The sequence below is a fragment of the Amphiura filiformis genome, chromosome 6 (assembly GCF_039555335.1).
Source record: "Amphiura filiformis chromosome 6, Afil_fr2py, whole genome shotgun sequence".
NCBI lineage: Eukaryota > Metazoa > Echinodermata > Ophiuroidea > Amphilepidida > Amphiuridae > Amphiura > Amphiura filiformis.
Window position 1 is genome coordinate 55,887,648 of NC_092633.1, and position 19,361 is coordinate 55,907,008.

The 19,361-nt window shown below is 37.2% G+C and overlaps 1 protein-coding gene across 1 annotated transcript; it reads right to left on the bottom strand.

Annotated features, from left to right (window-relative positions):
* Positions 1 to 1,227: 1,227 nt before the first annotated feature.
* LOC140155677 (uncharacterized) lies at positions 1,228 to 19,344 on the bottom strand. The gene is made up of 6 exons (XM_072178602.1): positions 19,198 to 19,344; positions 15,978 to 16,153; positions 15,076 to 15,252; positions 3,116 to 4,084; positions 2,626 to 2,863; positions 1,228 to 1,768 (listed from the first exon to the last, which is right to left on the bottom strand). The coding sequence occupies exons 2-6, from the start codon at positions 16,143 to 16,145 to the stop codon at positions 1,428 to 1,430; spliced, it is 1,893 nt and encodes a 630-aa protein (XP_072034703.1). The 5' UTR covers positions 16,146 to 16,153; positions 19,198 to 19,344; the 3' UTR covers positions 1,228 to 1,427.
* Positions 19,345 to 19,361: the final 17 nt, after the last annotated feature.

A 19,361-nucleotide genomic window follows, 5' to 3' on the forward strand; every position in this document is an offset into this window, starting at 1 on the left:
TGTAGTGTTGTCATCAAGATATTTCTCCCAAGTTATTCAGAATGATTCAAATTCCGACAATGACATGATGTCGACATAACTGATTGCTGATAATAAGTATTGACCAACTGATACCCATACCCTAAAACACTCTGTGATCAGCTGTATAACAGTTGTACTTTTTATTTATTATTTTAGTCTAGGCCCTGTAGTCATGGTCTCATATGAACCGGTAAACGTCTGTTAATTACATCAAGTACTCTATTTTCCAGAAAAATATAGAACTAATTTTTTTGAATAAAAATATATTATCCTGTTTTGCCAAATGAAACATAGCTAAATCCTAATCCTTTAGTTAGTCCTAACTAGCAATAAAAGTCAAATTTTAATATTTAGCCAATTTTTGGAAATAAGGGCCAAAAACATGCGTTTTTAGGGTGTTTTTCGTATGCTGTGATAATCAAGCCCAAAGACTTGTACTAAGACTAATATCAGTTTATGCATTCTCAATTTTGGAAAAGACATGTTTCATTCTTATAGCCCACCATTTAATTCAAGTACATGTAACACAAAAAAGTGAAAATTAGAGCAAAATTTTGGCATACTCAAGATATTGAATGCTTAGACTTGTTCAGTCTGTGATTTTTGTGACTCGTTTGTCAGAAAACATATCGAAAATGCATGTTTTTCGCTCTTTTTCAAGAAATTAGTAATTTTTTTAATCCCAAAAAATTAGTGCAGTATTTTACTGGAATGGGGAGTACAGTATTTTGTTCAATGTTGATATACCCAGCAAACACAACATGTTTTACAGAAAACATTTTATTGTCAAGGTAGGAAAATGTTTTAATAATGTTCCAAAAACATTTTTGAAACTCTGATGCAAAACATTCTGTCATGCTACTTTATACTTTATAGAGTTGACAAACTATTTTGTAATTTCACAATAACATTTTACAACATTTTTAAAATGTTTGTTAAATGCATTTTGGTTTTATTCAAAACGTTTTAATACAGAATAAAACCAAAATGCATTTATAACACGGTTGTAATGTTTTAGAAATATTTTTGTGTTTGCTGGATCTTTATCCACCCGATGTCAGTATGGCAGCACTAGTAATCTGATACTTCCATAGGATTCACCCTGAGTTAAATACAGGGTGTATCAAAATAAAGTATATAGTTACAAAAATTCCACTAGATTATAAAGTCTAAGGTATTTGATCAAAATTCTCAAAAAATCCCAAAAATACCCACTGATTCCTTATTAATGGTCACATGCCAGTGATTTTACAGTTGTGGGAGGACAAGGTGTTGATTCAGCTATCAACTAAATTATTTTGACCAAATACCTCATTCTTTTTAAGTAGTGACATTTTTCAAACTGTAAACTTTATTTTGATACACCCTGTATAGAGTTGTTTAAGAACCTATGCTCCTACAATGTCTTATGTAAATTCTTGCATTAATGATAAAAATGCAACAATTACACCAACAGTGACTGCAAAGAACATGAGAGTGGCAAGTGTCTCTCCAGATATCTCTTGAATGAATGTTCTATTCAATTCTTGCCTCCTTTGCCTCACATGATTCACCCTGCTTGTGAATTGTCTCACATGCTCATTTGTGTCACTAGTCCTAAACCTGGGAATACTGAACCAAGGTCTAGTTATAGAACTCAACGAGGAGTGCCCTGGAAGAGGAAAAGATCGGTGGAGTGTACGTCTTTCAGCTTCCCGCCTCCTTTGAACTTGAGTTGGAAAGAGTTTCTTGATGGCTGCGGTGAGTTCTACAAAATATAAAATGAAAACATACCATCATTGAGATTATTTTTAAACTCATGGGAAAACTTCAGAATATACCACAAAAGGATTATAATTAATATGGTATCTTCTACACATATTTAGATAATTATAAGCAAAGGCCTAAAAAAACCACTACAGAATGTGTGGTTATAAAGTTTTGACATGATTTACTATTACAATAGGGGATCAGTTTTCCTAATGGTTGACAAAAATTTTGATGTGCTCAAATGTTTTCCAAAAGCACAGGCCTTTTTTTTTTTTATAAAAACACTTTTCAATGTTATGACTGTAAAACTCCATTGATTTGATTCATTGTTCTCAAATACTGTAACCTATATACATGTGTATATCCTGTGGGCTGTGCAATAATTGTGAGCCCTGGTGGGAGGGTAAAATTGGGAGGGGGCAAGACATTTTTGGCAAGTTGAAAGGGGGAGGCATTTTTTGGCAAGCTGGGGGGGTGTTTTTTGGCACACATTCATGGGGCGCCTTTTAAATCAAACGCTCTAAAAAGGCTTAGGAAAACAGTACGGAAACACTTAAATATGCAAACTTTTCTTTTTTCTCCCATTACAAATGTATATTAAAGAACCTTTAACTTTTGTATGAATGAACTATGTAAATAATGATTCCTAGTACAGCTCAAGAGCCAATAATTTAATGCCATTTTTGTTGTTAGTTTACAAAGACTAAAAATCCATCAGTTTGATATATATAGTAGGGACTTAATGCTCTGTAATATCAAACATAAGATCATTATCAAGTTCTTGTGAAACACTCTTAGAGGCTTTATTATGTATACATCTTAGAAACCAATTTGTTGCACACTGACAATACTTACCAAAATGCTCAACAACTGTCTGGATACTTGTTCTACACAAAGGACATGGCGCCACCACATGATGAACACTTGCCAATTGACGAAGGCACGGTTCGCAAAAGATATGGTTACATGGTACACATGAGTGTGGCTGATAGAAGACATCTAAACAAATGCTACAAGTAGTGACTTCTTGTAGAGCTTGGCGATTCCAGTCAGTACCAAGAATGTCCACAAGACCAGAGAGGTTAGCTGGCTCCTGTATGTAAAGTATCAATACTAGAATATTAACATCATATTACATGAGTCATTTTAAAATAAATTGTACGACTCTTCATAAATTCACTACAATGCTCCCACACACCCCACCACACATTTTGTTGTTTCATTTTTGTCTGTTGGACAAGGATTTATCTGGGTATATTGAACAAGATACCCGCTTGTTTTCTAATACATGATTTTTAAACATAAATTTTTTTCAAACATTTCTATATAATGACAACTCGCTTACCTGGTCTTCCTGGTAATAATTGTGAGATTCCATCCACTTCTCTTTCCTTCTTTGTTTTCTTCTCTCCTTCTTCCTCCTATTCCTTTCCCTCCTCAACGCTGCTCTTTCCCTTGCTCGTACTCGGCTCGGTGATACATCATGTCCTAAATCTACAAGATTTTGGGACAGGTCCAGATCATCATCTTCCTGGAAATTGTAATTCATTCCATCTTGAGATGACAGCATTCTACTTTCTTCAATCTCATCTATGATCTCCTCAAAAAAGTCTTCCCATGATGTACTGCTTTCTCCATCAAAACTCATCCCTATGAATTGTGGGTTGCCTGTACATGTAGCTGCGTCCATTGTATTGTCATTGATATTTTGTGACAAATTATTCATTTCTGATCTTTCTTCTTGTACATCTCTTGTCCTATCCATATTTTCATTTTGTTCACTTGTTCTTTCAATAGTTTCATTACATGACATTATATGTTCAGTTCTGCTCTGATTATTAGTATAGTTAATATCTGATTGCACATTGGATGTAGATTCACTAGATTGCGGCAAATGCCTCCTTCTAACAGCCATACTCTGTTCATTTTCTCTAACACATTCTTCAGATCCTGCTTGATGAACACTCTCATTCACATACATATTTTCCTCATGGTTCTGGTTAGTTCTTTCATCAGATAGTTTCCTATCATTATCACACATATTTTGCACACGATATCTGTTGCAATCATTTGATTGGTTAGAGTGTGTGGTGTCTTCCACAAGACTCATGTTACAAGATAAGTTAGACTCTTTGCACCTGTTCCTTTTATCAGCAGCTGTAATTGCTGCTGTAGCTTCATCATATGATGATATCAAAGCATGTGGTTGGTCTTCAGACTGATTGAGTGCATGTTGCACAGGCATCTTACCAGTTCTAGTACTTTTAATGTTAGTGGTAGATTCTTCTTTCATTCCAATAGCAGCTTTGTTTATCTGTGTATAACAATAGTAAACATAAAAAAGTCTATCATCTATAATAAATTACTGAGTTTGGTGACTTGGTAAGGCTAAAAACTTCTACGTTTTGCATTATTTCGAAAAGCGGATTTTTTTGCGTTGCGTGAAGTAAAGTTGTCCGCACCCCAATAAAACGTCCAATTTTGTTTTTGTTTACGTTAAGGGTGTCAAATTATGTTAATTAGTTTCAAAGCCACTACCAGAGCACCTGCATGCTAAATAATGTTGACATAGCCTGAATTAGGCCTTCTATCCTGTCATCGGTGTGAGGATATTATGCCTGTAGTCTCAACTATTACATGACACAGTAGAAGTATGCCTGTAGTCTCAACTATTACATGACACAGTAGAAACTCAATTAACATCTATTGTTTATTCAACTAATTTATCAACATTAGCATGTATTCTGTGTTTTTATGGAGAACCTATAGTCAACAGTAGAGTGTTTGTTTATTGAATTAGTTTGTAAGTGAAACTTTTGAAGGACAAATTAATCAGGGTTGTAACTTTATATGAAATAGAGTGTAAGGAAATGTGAATAAAATTGTTTCAGCTGCACAATGGTGTAGCCAGGACTTTTTCAGAGAGAGGGAGAGAGAGAGGGGGGGAAGGCAAATTTCATGGGGGGTTGTCACAAATGGACTATAAGAGTACAACAAATTTATCCAAAATGGGCTAACAAATAAAAAGTACAACAAATGCATAGAAATCTAAAATATCAGATCAGCCAGCAGGCCACAGGGGCCAAGAGGGATGTGAATAAAATTGTGTTCATCTGCTCAGTGATGTAGCCAGGACTTTTGCAGGAGGCGGGGGCAGCAAGATACATTTCAAGGTGGGGGACAAACTTGGATGAAAATGATAAAAAATTAGCTAAAAAGTACAACAAATTTATCCAAAATGGGCTAAAAAGTACTGTAGAAACAAATGCATAAAAATCTTAAATAGCAGAGCGGCTAGCATCCCACAGGGGCAAGACTTCTCACGGTGGATATGATATGGTGGCAAGAAGACTTGCTTCGATCATGATCTAATTGCAATTTCAAGCCATTGATTTATATGGAAAAGATACTAAATATTATACTTCTAAGTTCTAAATGATAATCTCCTCTCATACCATTAATCACGTCAAATAAAACATTTACATGTACACAAAATATAACAAAATTTACCAACCGCGAAAGACCCTGATCGCAAAAGACGGGTGACCGCTAGTTTAAGTTAGAGATAAAGACACTAGTTTGTGTCTGATGGTTCTGTTAATCAAACTACCCACAGCCTGTGATAGTTAACCCTAACTGAACCGAATCTCACTTACTCTCATTATTTTGGAAAAGTGAGATTTAGTGAGATCAAGCATTCTGTACTTTGCAATTTTTTAATGAGATTTAGTGAGACTTGGTATTATTCAACTTTCTGCCCATTATGCTACAGTGAGATTTAGTGAGATACAGTTTTATGTGTACAAAAGTGGAGTGAGATTTAGTGAGATACAGTTGCTGTCTACACTTAGTGAATGAGTGAGATTTTGTGAGATTCAGTTTTATCAAAGATATCAATAGTACAGACAATGAGATTTTATGAGATTTAGTAATGTACATACAATTGCTGTCTACACTGAGCGAATGAGTGAGATTTTGTGAGATTCAGTTTTATCAAAGATATCAATAGTATAGACAATGAGATTTTATGAGATTTAGTAATGTACATTTTTTCTTATTTCTTATTATATGTGCAACTACCTTTATATAATAATCCTAGTATAACTCGGATCATATTATACTGTATTGCCTAGCTGATAAGCCACATCGCAACATGGGTCATATAATTATGTTATACCGTAATGTCCAGGTGATAAACCACAGCTCAACTACATTTAGGTCATTTATATTATACTGTATTGTCTAGTTGATAAGCCACAGCACAACTTGGGTCGTATAGCCTATGTTCTACTGTAATGTGTCGCTGATAAATCACAGCGCAACTAGGGTCATATATATTATACTGTTATTGTCTAGCTGATAAGCTACAACGCAACTTGGGGTCATATATGTTCTACTGTAATGTCTAGTTGATAAGCCACAGCTCAACTAGGGTCATATATTATACTGTATTGTCTAGCTGATAAGCCACAGCGCAACTTGGGTCATATATGTTCTACTGTAATGTGTCGCCGATAAACCACAGCGCAACTAGGGTCATCGATATTCTACTGTAATGTCTAGCTGTTAAACCACGCCACAACTAGTTATAGATAAGTATGTACTGTAATGTCAGTGAAATAAGCTGCAGGACTTTCTCATGTTATATATTTGTTTGTTTGTTTTCTTGTAGTAATAATGAAAAACCTTAAGCTCAATTATTTTATGTTTGTTTACCACTAAAGGGAGACAATTATAATCTAACTGCTCCATTGTAGAGTAAACATTTTTACTGTCAGCCTCACGTGGCTTGAGAGCAAAGATACTAAAATCCTAAGCTCTTAAATTCAAAAGGCTGAAGGGGGTGGCTTTTTTTTTTTTTTTTTTTTTTTTTTTTTTGTACTTTTTTGTATTTTTTTTTTTTAGCTTTTTCAAAAACAGAAACTAAACAAAACTAATACTAATAACCCTCCATCTTTCTCAAATACTCATGCCACGACTTGTGGTGTCGCCTACATAAGTAGAGTCTACATGGTACGCAACCATGTACAGAAACTCTATATTTGCCCAGAGATTTGCAAAACCCACACCTCCGTTCCCTAGTCTGGCCATATATACCCTTTTCCGGTATTTTTCGGAAAACATGGCTGGGATGGGCTGCAGGCACTGTTGCCGGGATCTGCAATCTCTGGGGAAGAGAATACATTTCCATGTCCATCTCCTCGCTGTCTGAGGATGACATGTTGAAATGATTTTGTTGAAATGATTTGGTTCTATCCATTCCATTATATATAGGCATTTTCTTCCCGCCATATGCACATTTTCGAGTCACATGATGTATTCTGCAATTCTATTGGACAATTTTCCCGCCATATGCCAAATTTGGATAATCATATTACATAATTAACAATAAAAAATTGATGTGTTTTGACATGTGACTAAACAGTGGGAAAATTATTTAGATTTTAAACATCACATGACATCATGTGACTTAGAGCGGAAAATTATTTAAATTTTATGATCTCATGTGACTTAAAACGGGAACATTACACAATCTGATTGGCTTTTTTTTGACATGTGCCTAAACAGCGGGAAAATTATTTAGATTTTAAACATCACATGATGTCATGCAACTTGGAGCGGGAAAATTAAACAATCCGATTCACTTTTTTGACATATGATTAAAAAGCGGGAAAATTATTAAGATTTTAAACATCACATGACGTCATGTTGACATAGAGCGGGAAAATTAAAAAATCTGATTGGCTTTTTTTGTCATTTAACTAAACAGCGGGGAAATTATTTAAATTTGATGATGTCATGTGCCTAAACAGCGGGAAAATTATTTAGATTTCAAACGTCACATGATGTTATGCAACATAGAGCGGGAAAATTAAACAATCTGATTCGCTTTTTTTGACATATGACTAAAAAGCGGGAAAATTATTCAAATTTTCCAAGCAACAGAAGGGTATAAAAAGGCCAACATTCTGTGCCTCTTCCCTTTCTTCATTGAGAGACCACACGGTTAAGAGCTATCTTTTCCAAGTCTTGTTTGAACAGTTTTGTTTGAACAGTGTTTGAAGTGAAAAAGTTCACCCTACAAAATAGTGGAATATCCAAAGATATGTCTAGGAGAAGGCTGCTATCACTGCAGGCTGACCTGAGAGCTGCAGAGGGTGATACTTTCATGCAGGATATGGCAAGAGGAAGACGTAAAGCTAGTGGTGGAGGAGGTAATAGAAGAGGAGATGGAGCCGGAGGTAGTCGTGATAACGGAGGACAAGGAGGAGGATTAAATCTGAATGAGTACGTTGAGGCATTGAAGAAGGATAAGCATGTTGCTCAACCTGACCAAGAATATTTGGACGCGATATCCACTTCATCAGATCCATATGAGTACGACTCTAAGTACAGCAGTGATGATGGTGAGTGTGGCCAAAATTTATTGCCTACTGAGATGAAAACATTTACTGAATTTTTAGACACAAAAGATTATATTTTCAGATACAATAATAGTTGAATTTGAATCTTCTATAAGACATGAAAGGATCATAAAATGTTACCACTATATGGAAATATTTGTGCAATTGATATATTTTTGTTACATGTTAATAACCAAACAACTATTTTGCCCAAGATTTCCTACCCCACTCCCCCTCCCTTTCCATCTGAAGTAAGTTTGATCCTAGGACCATTGGACTTTGAACCAATTGTTTACCAATTAGCAAGTTCAGTCATCCAGTAACTATTTTGCCTAAGATTTCCTATTACCCCACTCCCCTCCCTTTCCATCTGAAGTAAGTTTGATCCTAGGACCATTGGACTTTGAACCAATTGTTTACCAATTAGCAAGTTCAGTCATCCAGTAACTATTTTGCCTAAGATTTCCTATTACCCCACTCCCCTCCCTTTCCATCTGAAGTAAGTTTGATCCTAGGACCATTGGACTTTGAACCAATTGTTTACCAATTAGCAAGTTCAGTCATCCAGTTGTTTACACATCCCTGTTTACACCAAGTAAACTACTGTGAGATTCAAGCATGAACAAATTGTAAAATGTAAACTTTTATTTTTTAGCAATCATAAGTTTTTGTTTGCAACTGAATGGACATGAATTTTAAAATATAGTATGTACATGTAGTAACATTAGGCCTATACCAAATGGTAATAATTATAAAAAAAATTGTAAAATATGTTGGCAAATCTGAATATTTGCTAATGTTACTTATTCTATCACACTCAGGTGGTGTTGCTGCTGGAGATGATGATGGTGCTGATATGGATGTGTCTGATGGCAATGGTGGTGGTAATGACCCTGGTAATGACCCTGGCAATGATCCCAACGATGTCGATGATGATGACGATGACGATGACGATGATGACCCCAATGGTGACGATGATGGTAATGAACCTGGCAATGACGATGATGATCCTGACAATGATGACCCTAACGGTGACGATGATGGTAGTGAACCTGATCCCAGTGATGATGATGACGACAATGACGATGATGATGATGACCCCAGTGGCAGTGATGATGGTGGGTTCAGCGTTTATATCTTAGACAAAAAATGAGATTTCCCAGAGGCCTATATATATATATATATATATACTACCGTACTCAAAACTTTATATTTGTTGGCACATTTTAACCTTCTCCTGAAGTCAAAGTCAAAGTCTTTAAAAAACTGTTTTAAACAAATTAGATGGTCAGTCAAGTCAACCAATTGTTTACAAATATCATTTTGAGGGAAAACTTCTAAGCTTCAGAATGAAAACAGTAAATAGATGCATTTCACTTGTCACTTGTATTCAAGCCGTCAGCCCCGATAGCGCAAGCTAAAGTAGTGAGTACTTTTTCAATGGATTTGTCAAGCAAAAATGTTTGACTTATTCAGAATGAAAACATAGAAATTTGAAGTAGCTTCAATATGTAACTGAATGTTCCCCAAATTTATTGTTTTGTATCAAACACAGGTAGTAGTAGTGATGAGGGATCTGGGTCTGGAGACAGTAGTACCAACCCATCAGATGGCAGTGAAGGCGAAGGTGACGGTGAAGATGACGGTGAAGATGACGTGGGGTCTGAATTTGAAGATGAAGAGAGGGAGAGTTCAGATAGTTCGGATGAGGAGATGGTGTTGCCACCTCAACGCCGGCGACAAAGACCTATCCGGCACTTGGACTCATGGCCGCTAGAAGACGACCCCTCATCGTACTCGGACTCCGACCATGACGAGGTGCCCGACCGGCATGGATGGAAGAAGCGTGGCAAGCCGCACCGGGTTCGCCAATTTGAGGGAGCTGGGAATGGGCCCACCTACAATGCAACAGGCATGAGCCCAATGGATCATTTTTTGAAATTTTTTCCATTGGCCATAATGCAGTCAATAGTCAATTGGACCAACCAGGCCCTCAGAAGTGCCAATGAACCAAGGACAACGTTGGCAGAGATTAGAGCTTTCTTCGGAATCACACTAATGATGGGGCTCGTACCACTCAAGAGCATTTATGACTATTGGTCTACAAGACGGGGTCTCAGAAACGAACTGATCTCTATAGTGATGACCCGGAAGCGGTACCTTCGCCTCTCCAAGTTTCTCACATGTAGGAATCCAGACGAAGATGCTGACAATTGGGCGAGGGTAACTCCTGAAGACAAGCAACATTACTTCCACCACACCAAGCGACACCCTCTTTATAAAGTGCTGCCTGTCTGGGAAGAGGTTTTGAAGCGTTGTGGCGACAATTTCAACCTTGGTAGAAACATCGCCATTGATGAAGCCATGATTAGATACAAGGGCTTCAAAGCATTCGTCAAAAAGTTCTTTATGCCAAGTAAACCAATCCGTGCGGGTTTCAAGGTGTACGCTCTGTGCGACTCTGCCACACATTACATGGCAAACTTCAATGTTCATCCCAGATATACCACCACGGTCTATAAAATCAGTAAAGACCTGATACGTCCAGTGTTTAACAAATGTCACCATGTTTTTATGGACTCGTATTACACAGGTGTTAATCTGGCAAAGAAGTTGCTGCGGAGACGGACGTATATGACGGGCGCTATTATGAAGACCAGAAAAGGACTTCCAACGCAGTTTAACCTCGGCGACAAGAAGAACGGTTCTAGACGCAGAGCGGTGCACATGCGAAATTTCAAAAAGACGCGTCGTGGCACAATGTATTTCAGGAAACAACACCACCTGTCCTACACCATGTGGAACGACAGCCGTCAATGCACGTCTTATCGACTGGTCACCAAGCATGGCGAAACCGTCAAGAGGACTTCGTCCTGAGGACCTTCTCCTTGGATGGCATCCTTCCAAAGGAGAAGCACCAGGTTGCCGCTCCGAAGCAGGTGCTAGATTACATTGCCAACATGGGTGGAGTCGACCACAACGACCAGCTCCGTGCATATCATACATGCAGCCGGAAGTCCAACATCTGGTGGAAGCAACTGGTCTATTTCCTGCTCGACATCTGCAGAGTGAATTCTTACATCTGTCACTCGTATGGACGGAGGAAAGCTATGCGGCAGCAAGACTTCATCCACGATGTCGTTGAAGGCCTCATAGACGGCTACGCCTACGGTCAAGACCATACCAGAAGGCACTACAGCAGCCGGCAAAATATGAGGGCGAGACCAGTGCCTGCGCACAACGGACCAATCCACCGCCTGGAGTTGCTGAAGGGCAAGAAGGAATGGGGCATTTCTTTGCGCCGCTTGCAAGGCGGCAGGAAGGGTCTGCGCTGGACGTCGTGGCAAACCAATAGTCACCAAGTGGGGATGCCGGCGTGCGGGGCCCATTTCTGTCGTCTGAGCAAGAATCCGAATGCTTTGCCAGCTACCACGGTGCGAGACGTCCTAATGCTGCCAACTAGATCCGTGCACCCACCCAGATGGACCTGCTTCAGATGGATCTTCAACCGGGCCCGCCTACTTCCACGGGCCCGTTACTTAACCCCACCGCCCCACCAGTTTGATGGGTCTTGGCCCATGTTACGATCGATGCCAGACCCAATTGATAACTGGACCAATTTTGGCAATGGCGATGACTGACTGGTCTGAGCCACATTTTTTTTTTTCTAATTAGGGGATATGTGAAAAGATGAAATATTTTATAAATTTTAGGGGGATATGTGAAAAATTAAAATATTTTATATGTAAAAATATTGCAAAGAAATAGCTTGTAGGTTTTACACAGCCGATTCTTAATTTTTAGGCCATGGAAGTATGGGGTGGTTGCTTTTCAGCCTATTCTGTTTTATTTTTTAGATTATATTTTCCAGCTTTTGAGCTGAACAAGCATTTCTTTGCATCATCAAAAAAATGGCAAGGATGAGATATACCGGAATGACAGAGTGGTTTGGCCAATGTCTATGATCGATGCCAAACCCAGATATAGTCACCGAGTAACTCTGAGCCATTTGTAAAATTCAGAAACATGTTGCCTGGCTTTTCAGCGAAATCAAATTTCTTTGGTATGAAATTTTTGCATGGCTTTTCAGCCTTGGTTTTTCTAATATAAATTTATGCAATTTTAGGGAGCTTTATGCCTATGGTTTTTCAGCCTAACGGCATGAGATACTTGCATCTGTGGCTTTTCAGCCTCGATGTACATGTATCTTGAATGTCTAAATTATAAATGTTTGTGCAAAAGTGAAGCCTGGCTTTTCAGCCAACCTAGGCTATAAATTCATAGTGATGTTCCTATTCAAATTACTTTGACTTGCGGCAATATTGTTTCTGAATGGGGGGGGGGGTGGGTGGGGGATGGCAATGATGATAGGGAAATTTCCCACCTTGCAAGCTATACAGCGCTAGTCTGCTTGCATTGTAAATATCTGAGCCATCACTTCAACAACAAAAATGCTATGGTCCTACATACACTCAACCCCAAACTAAGTCAATGTTACAGTCCTACATATTCAATGATCCCAAACAAAATGTCGCCTATGTTCATGACAATAAAATACAGGGCTATTAGCTATATTCAAAACAAATAAATAGCTAAAAAATAAAATAATGGCCTTTATTCATAACAAACAAATAAAATTTGTGGTTAAAGTACTCCTGTCACAACACTCTCATGCTGAGCCCAAAATAATTAACAAAATGAGTTACAGATAAATAAAACAAAGAGCATGACTTTTGTTTTGGTCAATAGTATAATAGATAATGAAACTAAAACTAAAATGTGAAGTCTATAGTTGATTTGTAGTTGTCAGTGACCACTAGGATTGGTTAATGATTATGTCAGTCTCTGCCCCTTTTGCTGCAGCTTAACAGCAAGATATTATGGTACATGATTGAAATACCACAAAACACCACACTTGAAAATAAGATTGAAAAGATCGATAGGCTTTAAAATTTTTAATTACCACAGCTAATTTGTTACAACATATATAAAAACCAAATACCACCTATTTTTTACAAAGTGAGATTTTGTGAGATTTAGTTTTTGAGAGATTTAAAAAAAATGAGATTTAGTGAGATTCAGTTATGACTTTACTTTTGTGCATTTTTTTGTAGTGAGATTTTGTGAGAATTAGTTTTGTATGAATTAAAGTTTGAGTGAGATTTAGTGAGATTCAGTTAACATGTTTAAAATCAGTACAAATAAGATTTAGTGAGATTCGGTTAATAACATGCATTAATAAATTACATGTTATTTCAACATACACTCCACATCTCACAAAATCTCATTCCACTTTTTTAATGAGATTTAGTGAGATTTAGTTATTAACAGGCTTTGCAGATGGACATTTAGTGAGATTTTGTGAGACTTGGTTATTTACCAGGGTTTTTCCCCTTGTGTGTGTAAAGGATATTGATTCATCTGGTGCAGGGTCTTAGCTAGGATTTGACAAGTGCCCGTCATTTTTACCAAAACTGCCTATCCAAAATTTGACACTGAGTGAAAACACAAACCAGACCTTTGCACCTTCTGGGGGTTACAGTTCAAATAGCAATAGCCTCGATATGTTAGCCTGGGCTTGTTTTGACTTCACATAATATATTCATGCATTATTTTTAGAATTTACCACATTTGAAGGTGAAAAATACATTATACATTAATTTTACAATGGTAAAATTATGAATGATTGTCCACTTTTATTGCAAAAAATTGCCAATTGATGAGGGCCAGGCCCAATGATAGATTTTCAGACCTAAGAGTATGAATGGGCCTTAAAAACATCTTGGCTTATTTCTAGCATTTCCTATGTGAGCCTGTGACCCAATTTTTCAACATTTTTCATATTAATGACAATGCTAAAATACAAACTGAATCTGCACCCTAAAGAATTTGCCAAAGATCATAGTCATAATCTTACTAGAAAAACCATTAAAATCCTAGACACATTGTGTGACTCCACATGAGAACTGAATCCGCATTAAGGCTGGCATTTTCGGTCGGGGCGGGTACCGCCGAGATTACATTACCGGGTAGGAAATACCCTCCCGGTACTGAAATTCAAAAAAAAAAAAATTTTTGGTTTTGTAGTGTCCCTGGACCTAGACCTAAATGCTAGGATCATTCATAGTTGACCTAAAAAAAAAAAAAAAAAAAAAAAATTCAAGATATTTTGTTATTTTTAATATCAACATTGATAATTTGTATTCATGTCATAGTCTATTAATGATTTCAAAATGCATTCAAATTCAATACATTTTGAAATCATTAATAGACTATGACATGAATACAAATTATCAATTTTCATATAAAATAACAAAATATCTTGAAATTTTTTTTTTTTTTTTTTTTTTTTTTAGGTCAACCATGAATGATCCTGGCATTTAGGTCTAGGTCCAGAGACACTAAAACCGAAAAAAAAATAAAAACTTTAAAAAATAAATTAAAATTTTTTTTTTTTTTTTTTTTTTTTTTTTTTGGTACCCAGTTACCCGCCCGAAAATTGCGGCGGGTACCCGGGTACAAAATTACCCGAAAATGCCAGGCCTAATCCACATCAATGCCATCTTCTGGGATGAACATCCATGTGGAAAGTGTCTACATGGCACTCGGATCTGCATCTGGGAGCTTCTGGGAAATGATCGCACAGTTAGCAGTGTTTGTAAGTGGGTTACAGTGAGTTAGAGTGCACGTAGGGTGCTCATGGCACAATATTGTGTGCATGTAGGGTGTTCATGGTGCGATGCTGTGTGCATGAGGGTGCTCATGGTGCGATGCCGTCTGCGCACACAAGAGGAGATCCGATTGAAACATACCCAGGCTGTTGCTTAATGAGTTCCATGGTTACATACATGTACACTTGATGCTCCTCAATCGTAATTATCAGTCATGTTTGGCTGCTTACCTTTTGTACTCTGTCAATGATGGACTTTGTTGGTTCACAATCCACTCGATTCTTGATTATTTGAATAGAAGAGAATACAGCTTCACTCAATTGAGTCTTGTTTGGGGTGATAAAATCAAAGGATCCAAGACGACCGTGGCACTTTGGACAATTCAGCTTTCCTTTGGTCCACTGGGCCTGTTGATCAAAGAAATATTGTGGAATGTAAAAGGGACAGCTAGCAAATTCATGTTAGGACTATTGCTGACTGAATGTAGGATTCCCCACACATTTGTCAAATATTTTCCATTCAAATTTATATTCAGTAAACCTTTATCACCTCTGTAAAATGGGATGTCACAGATGTTAACTCTGATTTCTTTAATGGTATTTTGATTGGGTCATTATATACATTTTCACTCTCAGGGAAAAAATAACCCAAGACACCAAACGTAAGGGTGTCCCAATGCCTTTGCCTTGATGCCACTGCCACCCATTCCCATTCAATAACATGTCAGTGACCTGGTTTATCCAAATTGCCTAAACAATACCTTAACAGTACATTATTTGTTGATCACTGAGTAATAACACAATCTAAAAATCTTAATTTTTCTTTGTCAATCATATTTCATGCAATGATCATTCTAATTCATAAGATCAGAATGCTCTGATTATTACGACATGATTCATCCATGTGCAGTTTGTTTTCATTTCTATCTACAATTCCATCTTTCACTCTCTCCCCAGATATTGATTTCAACACCCCCTTTATGAATGAGATACCTGTAAACCCTAAGTCCCCCTTAAATGAAGCTTCATACCTTCATCTTGGAACAAGCACATTTTCCTTTGCATTGCTTTATTTTTACATTTTGGCCCAGCTGGAGTCTAAATAAATTTGACTATCACCATACAAAATGTACCTCAATTATTGCATGTTGTATCCAGTCGGGGTGACTTTCCTCCTTAAGATACCACACAAAAGATGCTGTACCATCATCTGATGCAGTCAATATACTATCATCACCAAAGAGATAAACTCGACAGCGTCGACATTTGAAGCCTAATTCTTGTGTAGCCATCCTTGACATAGAGAATTCTGTAAAAAATGAGCAAAAAATTGGTATAAAGCTGAGTCATAAATTATCACATACATGTCAGGGCAATATCCTGAGTAAGGAAAAGGATGAGCATGATGTGGACAGTGGACCATGCTAAAGGTGCCTTGCTCTTCTCAATACGTGTGCATTGAAATTGTTTACTAAAGCATACATGTGTAACAACTTATATTGATACACAGCACATAAAAGTTTGAGAAGTAGAAGTATATAAACAGTAGTATTCAATTTCTCTTTTTATTGGAACTTCATGAAACCATAAACTGATTTTAGCTAATCTAAGATGGGAATGGGAAATTTGCTTTTACTGACAGAACTTCACACACCGCAGTTAGGACAGTTAGTCAGTCTTATCTAGTTGCAATTTCGGATACCCGATTACCCATATGAAAACTGTGTCGGTACCCGGGTACAAACTTACCCGAAAATCTCTGGCTTAAGGGGGTACTACACCCCTGTCCAATTTTGGGCCTATTTTTGCATTTTTCTCACAATTTAAAGCGTATTGGTGACAAGTAAGATATGTATATTACAGGGGCAAGGACTACAACTACTGCACTGGAAAAGTTATTTCAGCACAGACAACAGTTGTGGAGTTACAGCCAAAAATGAGGGAAAACCAATATTTGATTAATAAATCAATAACTACTTGCCTTGAGTTGCTGAATTTTCAGTGCAGTAGTTGTAGTCCTTGCCCCTATAATATACATTTCTTACTTGTCACCAATGCGCTGTAATTTTTGAGAAAAATGCAAAAATAGTCACAAAATTGGCCAGGGGTGTAGTACCCCCTTAACGCAATTGCCTGTCATGATCGGCTGTGTTTATTTACTTCTGAACTTCGAATGCAATGGTCTCAAGCCTCAAATGTGAAGCTCATTGGTGAGCAAATTTGAGGCTAGACTTCTCAAGTAATATGCGATATGTGACATACGTAGTAAAGTACACAGGTTAAAAGGTTTACAGCAATTTACTACTATTTTATCAAATTGACAATTGACGATTACGGTACTAAAATAAAGTGATATTAAAGAGAATTTCGTGATCCACATCCTCTCCCCCACTTTTCCCTAAAAAAGTTAAGATTTTTATACTATTGGAAATCTCTGGCTACATATAATGTTTTTTTGTACAAAAAATTTCTTGCAGATTAATTTGTTTAGCAAAAATATTGTCACATTTGTATTAATTTCTGAACTAAATTACAACATAGTGCCAACTGCACTGGTGTCCTACATGCCCTACAATGCTACATGAATGGAGTTGCTCGAGAAGTCTAGCCAAGAATTTGCTCACTGATAGCTTCACATTCTAGGCTAGAGACCATTGCATTCAAAATCTAGTCGGATTCACTGAAGCATGACACCGTCCAAAGCTTCAGAAGTAAACAAAGCCGATCAAGACAGGCGATTGCATCAAAAAAGTTGTTAAAATTACACTTCAGCAAAATTTTAGACTGTCCAAAATAGGCAAATCTTGCTCAAAAGATACAGTTGACTCATCGAAATAACTTTCATCCAAATTTCAACATTAAACAGAATCAATAAACCTCCGGTGAAAAAACTTGCACCGCTGTCCAACCGAAAAACAATAGCAAAGCACTCTAGCATCGAATGCGTATAAACTATCGTGTGCAAATTCGAAGCTAGAGTTCTTGAGTAAGAATGGAGCAGTGGATACATGATCATGCATTATACTTGAAAACGCATTTATAATTGGAATCAAGTGAAACATTGAATTGAAATTTTGGGAATAGATTTTTTTGTGGATTGGGGATCACAAAATATTCCTTTAAATCTTAAAATGAATGTGTCAATGCAAACTAGAAAGGCTTAAATTTAAGCTTACGTACACAAATTTGCATGCAAATGATGCATGGTAATGATGGTTCAATCATGCATCATTTACAATGTAATCATACATGTACATCATTTGCATGCAATTTTTGTTGATTCATAATGATTGTCATGAATGATTGTAGACTAAAGTTAATTTTTTATTACTTCCGTGGTCCGGGTACGCGCTGGTGAATTGCGATCGCGTAGAAATGACAAGGTCGCTAGTACTACGCGCCGCGCCAACGACCAATGGGTCAACCAGCTTGTTGTCAAGTGCGTTGATCAGCCAATCAGCGTGATTGTTTATTTCTTCTGTGTGTACTCTCGTCTACGCTTGGCGCACAGCTTGGACCACGGAAGTAATCAAAATTTACTTTAAACTCATGAAAGCTTAAAGGTCCGTAACCCGATCGACAGCATCATCCCCCCGATTTTTTTCATTGTTGATGAGGTTTTGGTATCACATTTAAATAGATACTATTTTTCTCATTACTATCCTGAAATTTGACGCTCCAAGTCGATGTATTTCCGGAGAAATCATGAAACACAGCGGTTTTTACAGGCTACCGGTTTGTAAAAATAAAAATTACTTCGGATTTCTGGGTAGGGAATTAATTGCGAACCATCGAGACGGTATGCCGTATTTAGTTATAAAAAAATCCACGATGTACGTCGTGGGCTGAATTGCTCAATCGGTTAGCGCTGTCGTTGCCGAGAGGTACCGGTTCAAAATCTCGTATCGGAAGATTTTTTTTCCTCTCCATTTTAACCCAAACTTTTTATATTCATTTGAAATGTACATATTGCAAGGGAAATATATTTTGTTTCCTTTTTCTCGGAAGCGATACGAAAACAACAACAAATATTTTCCGTTCAATACGGGCGGGCATTGTACAGCATGTCAGCATTCGTCATACCATGCATACTGAGCGGGAATTGTTGTTGCTTGCTTGCCTGCCAGAAACAGAATGCAATTCACGTATACCAAGGTATTGGATTGCAAATTTGGCTATTTATTCACATTTACGCTGAAAATGCTCTCGTTTTTTCACAAAGCAGCATAAAGGGGGCGATATTTGATATTATTATGTAATTTTAAAGACAATCCATATCCAAAACCAATAGGGTTACCCCCCTTTAAGCTAAGCTTATTTCTTACGGGTACTTTAAGAAAAATATAAGCTTACCAGACTACACGAAAACAAAGCTAGTGAACTTCATCTGCATGATAACTCACTTCTAACATGTCTAGTAATGGATCGATTGAAGCTGTTCCTTTATTTATTTATCTTGTATTTCTTACGTGTACTTTAATAACATAGACATGAATCATTGATAGACTAAAAAAAAA

What these genes read in the sequence shown, in the direction of transcription:
- LOC140155677 (XM_072178602.1), bottom strand. Translation starts at nt 16,145, where the DNA reads ATGTCAAGGATGGCTACACAAGAATTAGGCTTCAAATGTCGACGCTGT. An exon ending in TCATTGACAGAGTACAAAAG is followed by an intron (nt 4,085 to 15,075) that starts GTAAGCAGCCAA and finishes TGTTATACACAG; the next exon opens with ATAAACAAAGCTGCTATTGG. An exon ending in GACAGTTGTTGAGCATTTTG is followed by an intron (nt 1,769 to 2,625) that starts GTAAGTATTGTC and finishes TATATTTTGTAG; the next exon opens with AACTCACCGCAGCCATCAAG.